The sequence below is a fragment of the Cucurbita maxima genome, unplaced genomic scaffold, assembly GCF_002738345.1.
Source record: "Cucurbita maxima cultivar Rimu unplaced genomic scaffold, Cmax_1.0 Cma_Scf00019, whole genome shotgun sequence".
NCBI classification, from domain to species: domain Eukaryota; kingdom Viridiplantae; phylum Streptophyta; class Magnoliopsida; order Cucurbitales; family Cucurbitaceae; genus Cucurbita; species Cucurbita maxima.
The window spans coordinates 1,543,409-1,556,890 of record NW_019272035.1 but is presented as its reverse complement, the minus strand read 5'-3'; the positions used below and the strand labels follow the sequence as shown (position 1 = coordinate 1,556,890).

The 13,482-nt window shown below is 37.1% G+C and overlaps 2 protein-coding genes and 1 pseudogene across 2 annotated transcripts; all 3 read left to right on the top strand.

Moving 5' to 3' along the window:
* Positions 1-565: 565 nt before the first annotated feature.
* Positions 566-4,622, top strand: LOC111493599 (UPF0603 protein At1g54780, chloroplastic-like). Its single transcript, XM_023143352.1, has 3 exons — positions 566-1,183; positions 2,683-2,875; positions 4,227-4,622. Exons 1-3 carry the CDS (start codon positions 581-583, stop codon positions 4,472-4,474), a joined length of 1,044 nt encoding a protein of 347 aa, XP_022999120.1. The 5' UTR covers positions 566-580; the 3' UTR covers positions 4,475-4,622.
* Positions 4,623-6,688: 2,066 nt separating this feature from the next.
* LOC111493486 (toll/interleukin-1 receptor-like protein) lies at positions 6,689-7,574 on the top strand. The gene is made up of 2 exons (XM_023143192.1): positions 6,689-7,143; positions 7,228-7,574. The coding sequence occupies exons 1-2, from the start codon at positions 6,689-6,691 to the stop codon at positions 7,535-7,537; spliced, it is 765 nt and encodes a 254-aa protein (XP_022998960.1). The 3' UTR covers positions 7,538-7,574.
* Positions 7,575-9,256: 1,682 nt separating this feature from the next.
* LOC111493485 lies at positions 9,257-12,016 on the top strand (annotated as a pseudogene).
* Positions 12,017-13,482: the final 1,466 nt, after the last annotated feature.

The following is a 13,482-nucleotide window of genomic DNA, read 5'->3' as shown; positions in this document are numbered from 1 at the left end:
CTACGGCCGGACAACGTATGCTTAAGTCTCTGACCCTGTTTCTACGAATAAGATTTTAGAAAATGGGACAGAGAAATTTTTGAAATAGAGTTTGAAAGCAAGATTGAGAGAGAAAGATTGAAAACAATGTTATATGACTACTAGCAAAAGGCAACACAATGATTTAAATAACATATTACTTTTCAAATAAGGAGAATTTGACAATTAGTCGCACCCCTAGAATAGATTTTAAGACGATTTAGGTTATACAAAATCTAGGTGGGAGGAGTTGACGATTGGTCACATCCCTCTATAGTACATTATAGGGCATTTCACGTCTATCAATCGTAAACATGATTCTACCGAAATGTATTGATATATAACGAGCATCAGGAAAGCGATAAAAGTGATATAAGGTAAGAGTTTTGATATATAACAAGCATGTAACTATGGATAACACGCCTTAGACAAATATAACCATGAACATTTTCTAATCCTATCACTTTAATGGCTAAACTTATAGCTAAAATGAAAAAAAGGGGAAGAAATTGATCTTTGAGAAACTAAAGAAGAAAGGGGCAAGAGGACAGATGGCTCTTACATGAACGCTATCCATCCTCAAGAGTACTTGTCCCTACCAAAGAAAATCCCAAACCACTCAATTTCTCATGGAACCAACACACCTTCAACCCCATTTCCCCTCTGCAATCCATGTCTCACCATATCTGAATCTCTTCATCTTCCCATGGAAACCATTCTCTCTCCACACACACTCTCTCCTCTCCTCAACCCCAAACCCTCCTCTCCCAAGAATCTCTTCCCTTATTCCTTCCAACCCAGAAGACATTTTGTTTCTTTCTCTAACCCCATTTCGTTCTCTCTCAAAACCCCCTCTCCCAAGTCACTCCGATCATCTCTCCGATCATCTCTCCCAGTTCCCTCGAATTGGTTCTCCCATCTCCAACATGGGTTGGCGGCGCTAGCAATTTCTTTAGCGCTCAACTTTTCCCCATTGTTGGCCACCCACAATGCTCTGGCGTCTGAATTTGATGTGCTCAATGATGGGCCGCCGAAGGAGTCGCATCTAGTGGACGATGCTGGAGTTCTCAGTAGAGTTACGAAGTCGGATTTGAAGAGGCTGTTGACGGATTTGGAGTTGAGGAAGAATTTTCACATTGATTTTGTCACTGTTAGAAAGCTTACTGTAAGTCCATCAAATTCTTGATAGAGAAACAAATCGTAGAACCCATGAAAAATAATTTGTTTTTTGTTATTATAGGAAGATAATTGTACTTTATTTTAGAGGAAATGTGTTAATAGGCTGATGATTGTTTATGAAGTTTTGAAAATCTTACTGAAGAGTGATTATCAGAAAGTGGGTATCATATTGTGATAGATTGTCGGACATGAAGGCTACCAAAACTTGGAATGTTTAGAGATATCACCTCTAATCTAAGGTCTTGGTTTAATCTCTTTGGGGGAAACTTAGTAATCCTTCTTGTCTCTCAAGGTTGGTTTTGGTTGAGCAGTGCTTATCCAAAGAGTGGTAAGGTGGGCGGTAACGGTTGCAAAATGCAAGAAGTGGACTTGGGAATCTAATATAGTGAGATCCCACGTTGGTTGGAGAGGACAACGAAGCATTTTTTTTAAGAGTGTGGAAATCTCTCCCTAGTAGATGCGTTTTAAAAATCTTAAGGGGAAGCTTGGAAGGGAAAACCCAAAGTGGATATTTTTGCTAGCAGTGGACTTAGCTATTACAAATGGTATCAGAGTCAGACATCGGACGGTGCCTGTGAGGACGCTAGGCCTCCAAAGGGGGTGGATTGTGAGATCCCACATTGGTTGGAGAAGAGAACGAAACATTCTTTATAAGGGTGTGGAAACCTCTCCCTAGCAAATGCATTTTAAAAACCATGAGGGAAAGCTTGAAAGAGAAAGCCCCAAGCGGACAATATTTGGTAGCGGTGGGCTTGAGCTATTACAAATGGTATCAGAGCTAGACATCGGACGGTGTGCTAATGAGGATGCTAGGCTCCCAAAGGGGGTGGATTGTGAGATCCCACATCTGTTAGGGAGGAGAACAAAACATTCTTTATAAGGGTGTGAAAACCTCTCTCTAGCATACGTGTTTTAAAAACTTTGAGGGGAAGCCCGGAAGGGAAAACCTAGAAGGGAAAGCCCAAAGCGGACAATATCTGCTAGCGGCGGGCTTGAGCTATTACAAATGGTATCAGAGTCAGACACCGGCTGGCACCCCCAAAGGGGGTGGATTGTGAGATCCCTCATCGGTTGGGGAGGAGAACGAAACATTCTTTATAAGGGTGTGGAAACCTCTCTCTAGTAGATGCGTTTTAAAAACTTGAGGAGAAGCCGAGAAGAGAAAGCCCAAAGCAGACAATATTTGCTAGCGGCGGACTTGAGCTATTACAAATGGTATCATGGACAGACATTGGGTGGTGTGCCAGCGAGGACGCTAGGCCCTCAAAAGGGGTGGATTGTGAGATCCCACATCGGTTAGAGAGGAGAACAAAACATTGCTTATAAGAGTGTGAAAACCTCTCCTTACCAGACGCTGAAAGGGAAAGCCGCAAAGAGGACAATATCTGCTAGCGGTGGGTTTGAGTCGTTACAAAAATATATGAAGATGCCTAACGAAAAGATATGTATGAACTCTGATATGAATTTATCAACTGCTGGATGCAGAGCAAAGCTGATGCGTTTGAGTATGCTGATCAAGTTTTGGAGCGTTGGTATCCCACTGTGGAAGATGGCAACAACAAAGGTATAGTTGTTCTTGTCACCAGTCAGAAAGAAGGAGCCATTACTGGTGGCCCTGCCTTTATCCAAGCAGTTGGAGAAAACATACTTGATGCCACAGTAACAGAGAACCTCCCAGGTACCACTTCCTCCACTTATGAATGTTATGTCAAATCTGTCATGAACGTTGAACAAATCTCCCACTTAAAGCTGCTAATTTTCATCAGCTTCCTCAGCTAACAATCTCCACTGACCTCTTGCTCAACTTACATTGTAACACATTACAACTAGTAGGTGCCTTAAGTGCATTGGTATCTTATTGTTGAACTTAAAATCGAGTGTGTTTGTGCAATAGCCCAAGCTCACCGCTAGCACATATTGTCCACTTTGGCTCATTACGTATCGCCGTCAGCCTCACAGTTTTAAAACGCGTCTGCTAGGGAGAGGTTTCCACGCCCTTATAAGGAATGTTTCGTTCCCCTCTCCAACTGATATGGGATCTCCCAATCCACCCTTCTTGGAGGTCCAACGTTCTCGTTGATACACCACCCGGTATCTGGCTTTGACACCATTTGTAATAGTCAAAACCCACCGCTAGTAGATACTGTCCGCTTTGCCCGTTACGTATTGCTGTCAGCCTCACTGTTTTAAAACGCGTCTGCTAGGGAGAGGTTTCCACACCCTTATAAGGAATGCTTCGTTCCCCTCTTCAATCGATGTGAGATCTCACACCCTGTGTTTGATATGAGTCGCCCTTGCTTATAAGTTTCTCATTTTTTAAGGAAAAGTGTAAATAGCCCAATCACATAACTAGCAGATGTTGTTCTCTTTGGACTTTCCCTTTGAGATTTCTCTCAAGGTCTTAAAACACGTCTAGTAAGGAGAGGTTTCCACATCCTTATAAGCAGTGCTTTGTTCTCCTCTCCAACCGATGTGGGATCTCACAATCCACCCCGCTTGGGGTCCCAACGTCCTCGCTAGTACACCGCCTAATGCCTGGCTCTGATACCATTTGTAACAGCCCAAGGCCCACCGCTAGCAGATATTGTTCTCTTTGGGCTTTCCCTTCCGGGTTTCCCCTCAAGGTGTTAAAACGCGTCTGGTAGGGAAAGGTTTCCACACCCTTATAAGAAATGCTTCGTTCTCATTTCCAATTGACGTGGGATCTCACCATCCATCTTGGTTGGAAAGGAGAATGAAGCATTCCATACAAGGGTGTGGAAACCTCTCCATAGTAGACGCGTTGTAAAACTGTGAGGCTGACGACGATATGCTGGGCCAAAGCGGACAATATCTACTAGTAGTGGGCTTGAACTGTTATAAAAAGAAAACCACAAACAACCGTTGTTGTTTTGTATTGCTACCCCCATATATGGAGTGCTTTGTTCGAAGTATTTGTGCCCTTTTCTAATCCCATGTGAATTATGGTTGTAGTTGTTAGTTTATGACAAAGTGCAGAGTGAGTAAGATTGTTTATTATGCAACTGCAGTCTTAGCTACCGATGAAAAATACAATGAAGCCATATATAGCAGCGCGAAGCGGCTAGTTGCTGCCATCGATGGTCTTCCAGATCCGGGTGGTCCTTCGTTTAAGGAAAATAAGCGCGAATCTAACTTCAAATCACGAGAAGAGACAGAGGAGAAACGAGGTCAGTTTTCTCTTGTAGTTGGAGGTTTGCTGGTGATAGCCTTTGTTGTTCCTATGGCTCAGTATTATGCTTATGTATCCAAGAAGTAAAACAATCCTCTGTTTCCTTCACATTCATATGTATAACCATGATGTTCTACAAATAGGATCGCTACAACATCATTTGCAACAAACCTGTTATAAACCAAGAGTTCAGCTTTTCATATAATTAGGGGTATTGGAGGTTCCACTCTTTGTACATGTTCATGGCGGAATAAGGAAGTTCCTTCTCGATTTCACATGCCAATTGGCTTACATTGCCTTTGGGAGGCGAGACCTAATCATAACTCACAATCACGGTATAAATCTTGCTAAATCTAAACCTGTTCTAAAGCATCGATACATTATGTGGTACTCACATTCCAATCATAGGAAATCATAATATAACATATAAACTTCATTTAGCTAAGGCATACCTGACGGTAACGAAGCGTTCATTGTAAGGCCATGAAAACATTATGAGTCTAGATCGTAGGCGAGTCTACAAAATCTAGAAGCCTGGAGCTCTGGTACCTACTGTAACAACCCTATTTTCTTATTAAGAACAAGGTCGCCATTACATGCATGACATGTCTGCTATGCGTATACAAATTTCTTCAAAACATTTCATAAACGTTGCTATGGACTTAAGCGTACATAATAAATTCATTTACCACAACGTTATTAGCAAAATAACGAAAAATATAAAACATAAATTTAAATAAAACAATGCAAACTCTTTGATCTAACCTTAGGGCTACTACATCAAACATAACTACCCTAGCTTCACTTCCATAGCCTTCACAACGACACAATCATATGTAAAGGGGTGCTTACCTTTACCTTAAAAAGAGGTATTATGTGCCTTACCTTTACGTACCCTGACCTGCATTTCAGTTTACACACACTTACACTATCGGAAACTACATATGGAAAGGAGCTCACATAATATCATGGCCAACATAAATATCATAATGTTGTGTCCGTACTAATCATAACAAGGAAGTGTCTTGATGTACTTGAACGAAAAAATATATGAGGTCCAATAATATTAAATCATGACATATACTTATTAGGCAAGTTATAGCTCTATCATTTTCCCAAACATATCTCAAAGTTTTTTAGGGTGAGATTAAATTTGAATATCACAACGATCCGGATCATAAAGAGAGACTTTTGAGTTTTTCCGAATCTTTACGGATGGATAATGTAAAAGAACATTATACATAAAGTTGTATCAAACTACTTGTCAACATTTTCTTTAAACAATGCTACACTTGATGAAAATAAACAAACATTTGAAGAAGAATGAGCCAACATGGAGGGAAGCTCTTGCGAAGAAGCCTTCCATGTTACCCATTTATTTTTCTTTTTTCAATGTAATCTTTATTAAAAAATTCCAACAACAATATATATATATATATTGAAAAAAATATTTATATTAAGTAGTGTGAATGTTTGATTAATCCACCACACCCAAATGGTGGTGAGAGTTCTCTTATTTATAATCATTTACAGAATACAAAAATAAGGTAAATTACAAATAATAAGGAAATAGCGATAAAAGGAAAGAATAATAAATGAATACAATATATTTGCATTTAGTAAAATGACAAATATGGTAACCCGTAATGATATTTGCCTTATAATGAATGGTCAACTATCCTTAACAAGTAGGGATGAGGTGGAGAATTAGGCGGGATGAAGATGGAGAATATAATTCTATCTCTACCCCATTTATCCTACCGGGAAAATTTTTTCCCACTCCCTTCGTGTCTGAATAGGAAATCTCCTTCCCGTATGGATTGGGACCTAATTCCGGGAGTAAAACAGACATCTCAAGCTACGAACAACGACAACGAACAAATAAACCCTAATTAAAAACAAATTCAAGAAGAAAAGAACAAAATAAGATGATATCATAACAAATATGAATGATTCATAAAAAAAAAATAATTTAAATATTTTTCATAAACATATCTAACTTCATATACCTAACTTCATAGAAGCTACCAAACCTTTTGACTTTCATGCTTTTCTTTTATTATGAGAATAATTCAAACAAATTTCAAAGGCAAAGCTAAGGAACTGTCAAGAAAATGCACCCACATGCATTTATGTCTTAAATTTGAACATGTCTACTATATGGAAATGGTCAGATTATTAAAAGCCCACGCGTTTTCTTTGCTATTTATTTGATACCTACTTATCCATTTTTGGTTTGTAGTCTTCAAAAACTTTGTCACTCGAAAAGAAAAAAGCTTTTTCGTAGGTTATTCCGTTGCTATGAGAGAATCATCATCGACTTCTTATGATGTGTTTTTGAGTTTTAGAGGAGAGGATACTCGAACCAATTTCACCAGTCATCTTGTCATGGCTTTGCGGCAAAAGTGTGTCAACGTCTTCATAGACGACAAGCTCGAAAGGGGTGAACAAATTTCTGAATCTCTTTTCCAATCTATAGAGAGAGCTTTGATTTCTGTTGTTATATTTTCGAAAAATTATGCATCTTCTTCTTGGTGTCTGGATGAATTGGTGAAAATAATCGAATGTAAGAAATCTAAGGACCAGAAAGTTTTGCCAATTTTTTATAATGTGGATCCAGCGGTTATACGAAAACAAACAGGACGTTTTGGAGAAGCATTGGCAAAACATCAAGCTGAGTTCAAAACGAAAATCGAAAATTGGAAGGAGGCTTTAACTACTGCGGCCAACTTATCTGGTTGGCATCTCAGACATAGGTATATATTCTTAATATTAGAGGATTCTTGATGCAATTTAACTTGTCATTTTTAACTTTAGTATGATTACGTGCTTAACAACAGGTATGAGAGGAATGAGGCTGATTTTATTCAAGACATTGTTAAACAAGTGTTGTGTATGTTAAAACACACTTGCACACCCTCATATGCAGGAAGTACAAAGTTACCCTCTCCGTCACAACCAAAATGCTCTGATACCAATTGTTGTACTCCAATGCCACAACCTAAATGCTCTGATACCAATTGTTGTACCCTAACCCCACAACCAAAATGTTTTGATACTAATTGTTGTACCCCAATGCCACAACCTATATGCTCTGATACCGATTGTTGTACCCTAATGCCACAAACAAAATGTTCGGATACCAATTAATGTAGCGGAAGCGGAAGTAAGATTGATTGTACTCACATATCCATAAAATTAAGAATCATTCAATGAAAGTTACTCTACTTTACTCTATTTTATTAGAGAAAATTCCTCATTTCTCTTCCGAATAAAATTAAGAATCATTCCTAAGTCAATTGTTTCTCTGGGTAAGCTTGTTACCTTAGACCTTAATCGTTGTTCGAATGTTAAAAAGCTTCAAAGGTATCCTATGTTGAAGTCTCTCAAAATTTTGAAGCTTAGTTACTAAAAAAAAACTTGAGGAACTTCCAAACTTTTCTCCATTATCAAACCTTCAAAACTTATATTTCAACCGTGGCACAAAATTAATAGTGATTCTCGAGTCAATTAGAGCTTTAGATAGTCTTCTTACCTTAGACCTTACAAAATGCACTAACCTTGAAGAGCTTCTAAACTACTTCGAGTTAAAGTCCCTTGAATATTTAAAGCTATCTATGGGTGTTCTAAGCTCGAAAAGTTTCCAAAAATCGCTGAAAACATGAAATCTGTAAGGTTTTTGGATTTGGATTTTACGACCATAAAGGAGCTAGACTTTGAAGGAGAACAAATTCTCTTATCTAATGTTGTCTAAAAACAAATCCTCGAGTCCACCTTCATTTCTCCATAAGTTTATGCCGTCATGGAATCTCCAATCAAGAAATTCAAACTTGGATCGTTGAGTAGAAGTCCAGTCAAGATCAAGCAGGTTCATCTCTTCTCATTTCATTTCTTCTCTGAGTTTGTATTGTTCTTATGCTTTATAGGTCATTACAAGTATTTATAGACATTTCATTCTAATGAAAGAAGAAATTTTGAGAAGGTTCAACTATCGTACTATATCAAATTCAATGAAAGTTAGCTTTCTACACTATCTCAGTATGGAAATAACTTTGACTATCTATGTTCCGAGACATTGTGACGTGACTTTTGATGAAAATACTATGTACAAGAACAAAGAGAAGAAAAACTCTGAGATTACGAAGCAAGTGGGAGTTGAACTTGAGTGACAGAAAAACTCACTAGTGTTATAACATTAGAAATTCAAAAAACTCTTAAAACTAGTGCTGAAGAACGAGGCATATTAAGCGACACCTAAAAAAGTGTTGAGAAAATCATCTAGAACTATCAGAGCACTAGATAGATATTTCATTAGACCTTCCATCTCATAGTCACCAAGGCTGGCCAAACGATGGATATTTCGTTAAAGTTTCTTTTTTTTTTTCCTTAAAAAAAAATATTTCGTTCCTGATTTATCCACTAGGTCAGTCTGGTTGGTTCTTTGCGCCTAATTTTGCAACTTTTAATTTATTATGAGCCCAAACGATGGATTCAATAAGATTCGAACCCTCGGTAAACAAAAGCCTACATATGTTCCTGGAAATTCTTGCTCCCATTAGACCATTTGAAATTAGTATGATAAAATATGATAAAGTGGTCAAAATGAGCTTTTCTTCGATAAAGGAAGAGATTACTCGATCTATTTCCGTATCACTCATGATATATATAATAACTTGGGCACCCGTTTCAATTGCATATGCTTCTCTTTTTCTCACATGATGGGTCCAAATTTGTTATAATACATCAAAGAAATTCAAAAGGAAAAGTGAAGGAATTCATAAAGAAATTTCACCCACACCTATTATATTATGTCTTCAACTTTTATTATTAAAATTTCATTTTACTTTCAATAAAATCGAAGTGTTTCTATGCTTATTGATGTGTTCTTCTATTGCTATGGCAGGATCATCAGTTTTTTCTCCAAATCTCAATTGGAGTTATGATGTATTTTTGAGTTTTAGAGGAGAGGATACACGATCCAATTTTACCGGTCATCTTGATATAGCCTTGCGGCAAAAGGGAGTCAATGTCTTTATTGATGACAAGCTCAATAGGGGTGAACAAATTTCTGAATCTCTTTTCCGATCTATAGAGGGAGCTTTGATTTCTATTGTTATATTCTCCAAAAATTATGCATCTTCTTCTTGGTGTTTGGATGAATTGGTGAAAATAATCGAAGGTAAGAAACCCAAGGGCCAAATAGTTTGGCCAATTTTCTATAAGGTGAATCCATCCGTTATACGAAAACAAATCGAAAGTTTTGGAGAAGCATTAGCCACCCATCAAGCTAAGTTCAAGACAAAAATCCAAATTTGGATGGAAGCTTTAACTACTGCAGCCAACTTGTCGAGCTGGGATCTCGAAATTAGGTATATATTTCTAAGCAATTTAACTCCATCTACTACTACATCCAATCTCTATCATCTTTAATTTCTTTATAACTACATGGTTAACGACAGGAAGGAGGCTGATCTTATTCAAGACCTTGTTAAAGAAGTATTGTCGATATTAAATCTTATTTGCACGCCCTTATATATAGCAAAGTATCCCGTTGGCATTGATTATCAACTAGAAACTTTAAGGCTACACTCCCATTATTGGACAGAGGATGAGCCTAGTATTAGTGTTTACATGGTGGGAATATATGGGATTGGACCTTTGGCCAAAGGTTGGTAATCTTGACAGAAGAATAAACCTCATAAGGCATAGACTGTGTTCAAAGAAAGTTCTTATAACTCTTGACGACGTGGATAAGCTTGAGCAATTAGGAACATTGGTGGGTGGGCGTGATTGGTTTGGCCCTAGTAGTATAATTATTGTGACAACAAGAAACAACCTATTACTTTCTATCCATGAATTTGATCAAGAGTATGGTATTCGAGGAATGAATCATGACGACGCCCTTGAACGTTTTAGTTGGCATGCTTTTAAGAAACGTCATCAACCAAGTGCATACGTAGACCTTTCAAAACGTGCTACAAGTTATTGTAAAGGTCATCCTTTAGCTCTTGTTGTTTTGGGTTCTTTCCTTTGTATTAGAGACAACGGAGCAGAATGGATAAGTATATTAGATGAATTTGAAAACTCTCTAAGCAAAGATATAAGTGATGTCCTTCGTATAAGTTTTGATGGACTTGAAGAAAAAGTTAAGTACGTTAAGAATATTTTAAACGCATGTCATTTCAATGCAGATTTTGGAATTATAGTCCTCATAGATCTTTCACTTGTAACGGTTGAATATGACAAGGTGCAAATGCACGATTTAATACAACACATAGCTCATAAAATAGTCAATGGTGAATCTTTTGAGCCTGGAAAAAGGAGTAGATTGTGATGGGTACAAGAGGGTATTTGCCTTAACTCCCAAACTTTCTTTAATTTACTTGTTTCCAATACTTGGTGATGGTTGTTAGTAAGAAAAATTCCCGAATCTATTGGATCTTTGAATAAGCTTGTTATCTTAGATCTTAGACATTGTTCAAACATTAAAAAGCTTCCAAGCTACCTCATGTTGGAGTCTCTCGAAATTTTGAACCTTAGTTACTGCAAAAAAAAAAACTTGAAGGTCTTTCGGACTTCTCAACAATATCAAACCTTAAAGGGTTGTATCTCAATAACTGTACAAATTTAAGAGTGATTCACGAGTCTATTGGATCTTTGGATAGTCTTGTCGACTTAAATCTTGCACAATGCACTAAGCTTGAAAAACTTCCGAGCTACTTGAGAATAAAGTCCCATAATGGAGCTACCTTCATCAATTGGATACCTTACTGCACTTCTTTCATTAGATCTTCACGTTACGGTTGCACAAACCTCATCTCTTTTCATAGTACAGTTCATAGAAACTTTTTCGAGTTCAAAGTAAAGGCTATATTTTTCCATCTCGCTTTGCTGAATCTTGAAAATTGCAACATGTCAAATGCCAATTTTTTGAAAACTTTATGTCATGTCACCCGTTCGTTACATAGTCTAACCTTGTCGGGAAACAAATTCACAACCTTGCAGAATCTCATATTGAGGAATTGCAAATTTCTTCAAGAAATTCCAAGCCTCCCTCCGCGTATAGAAAGAATGGATGGCACTGGTTGTGAATCGTTGGCTAGATATGACAACATTGTAAATATGATATCAAGCAAGCAGGTTCGTCTCTTCTAATTTCATTTATCTTCCCATTTCAATTCTTGTTTGAGTTTGTACTATTCTTATGCTTTATAGGTCATTAAAGACATTCATAGACATTTCATTCTAATGAACGGATAAATCCCAGAAAAGTTCTATCAAACTATACCAAATCCAATGAAGGTTAGCTTTCGACACTATCCCAACATAGAAAGAACTTTAACTGCATATGTTGTGTTCAAAGTGGACGAAATGGAAAAGCTTCGAGATCAAGGGAAGGCTGTAATTTCCTTTAATAAATGCTACGGCAATCGACTCAAAAGTTCTTTTAAAAGAGAATTTCTATCGTCAACGTCAGAATATATGTGGTTAATATCAACTACTTCAAATTTTAGTACTTCATCGGCTGCCAATGATTGGAATCATGTTATAGTTTGGTTTGACGTTTTGAAATGCTTTGCGGTTACTGTAACTATAAAAAATTGTGATATCCATCTCAGTGACTGGAATCATGTTGTTGTTGCATTTTGCTTACATTCCCATATAACACTAATTTCAATTTCTCAAATCTTGCTTTCAAAACTCTCTTTCGAAATCTCTCTGCCCCGCTTTCTAAGACTTTCTTCTTGAACCAGAGCCAGAGACTTGAGCATACGTTGCTTGACCGTAGGCGATGCGAGAACGAATAGGCTTAACTCACTTGTTGCTGAGAAGTAAGTGTCGCATAATTACAAGTCCGCTGCCATCAAAGTGCGATTGTGACAAAATTAAAATTAGGGTGGAGTGGTATTTACAACCGAGGGTATATAATTTATTCATAAAATACCTAAATTCTTTTACTAAAATACTTTATTCCTAAATAGTATTTTCATTCTTAAAATATCTAAATCATTTTCTTAAAATATATAAGAAATGCTTCTCTTTTTTCACATGACAGAGGTCCAAATTCGTAATAATATATCAAAGAAATTCAAGAAATTTCACCCACACATATTATCTTTTCAACGTGTTTTTAAGTTTTAAAGGAGAGGATACTCGATCCAAATTCACCAATCATCTTGACATGGCAAAAATGAGTCAACGTCTTCATAAACGACAAGCTCAGCTCGGGTGAGCAAATTTCTAAATCTCTTTTCTGGTCTATAGAGGAAGTTTTGATTTCTATTGTTATATTCTCTTAAAATTATGTATTTTCTTCTTGCGGACTTCTGTGGATGGGATCTGAGAACTAGGTATATATTCCTAATCTTAAAAGATTTAAAAGATTCATTTTGTTTCGAGATACAATTTAGCTTGTCTACTATTTCAACAACTAAGCACTTAAATTTTTTAAGTTGGTATGCTTTTAAGAAAAGTCATCCACAAGTCATTACTTAGACCTTCCCGAACGTGCTACAACTTATTGTGGGTTCTTTCCTTTGTACCCGAGATGACCAAGCATATTGGAGAAGTATATTAGTTGAATTGTTTCTCTTGGTAAAGATGTTACCTTAGATCTTAATCATTTTCGAACCTTAAAAAGCTTCCAAGCTACTTCAGGTTGAAGACTCTTGAAGTTTTGAAGCTCAATTACTCCAAAAACTTAAAAAATTATATCTCAGTAACGGCACAAATTTAAGAGTGATTCCCGGTCTATTAGAGCTTTATAGATGGTTATTAGACCTTACAAAATGCACTTACCTTAAAAAGCTTCCAAGCTACCTCGTGTTAAAGACCTTACAAAATGCACTTACCTTAAAAAGCTTTCAAGCTCCCTCGTGTTAAAGTCCATTGTATATTTAAAACTATCTAGGTGTTCTAAGCTGGAAAAGTTTTCAGAAATTGATGAAAACCTGAAATCCGTAAAGTTTTTGTATTTGGATTTTACTGCTAGAAAGGAGCTACCTTCATCAATTAGATACCTTAGTGAGCCTGCTGTGTTAGACCTTGAAGGAGAACAAATTCTCTAATCTAATGTTGTTCGAAAACAAATCCTC

Bases quoted from the DNA above. Each gene is read 5' to 3' on its own strand.
- LOC111493599 (XM_023143352.1), top strand. From the start codon at position 581: ATGAACGCTATCCATCCTCAAGAGTACTTGTCCCTACCAAAGAAAATC. The intron at 1,184-2,682 runs GTAAGTCCATCA...TGCTGGATGCAG, and splicing joins TCACTGTTAGAAAGCTTACT to AGCAAAGCTGATGCGTTTGA. The intron at 2,876-4,226 runs GTACCACTTCCT...ATGCAACTGCAG, and splicing joins AGTAACAGAGAACCTCCCAG to TCTTAGCTACCGATGAAAAA.
- LOC111493486 (XM_023143192.1), top strand. From the start codon at position 6,689: ATGAGAGAATCATCATCGACTTCTTATGATGTGTTTTTGAGTTTTAGA. The intron at 7,144-7,227 runs GTATATATTCTT...GCTTAACAACAG, and splicing joins GGTTGGCATCTCAGACATAG to GTATGAGAGGAATGAGGCTG.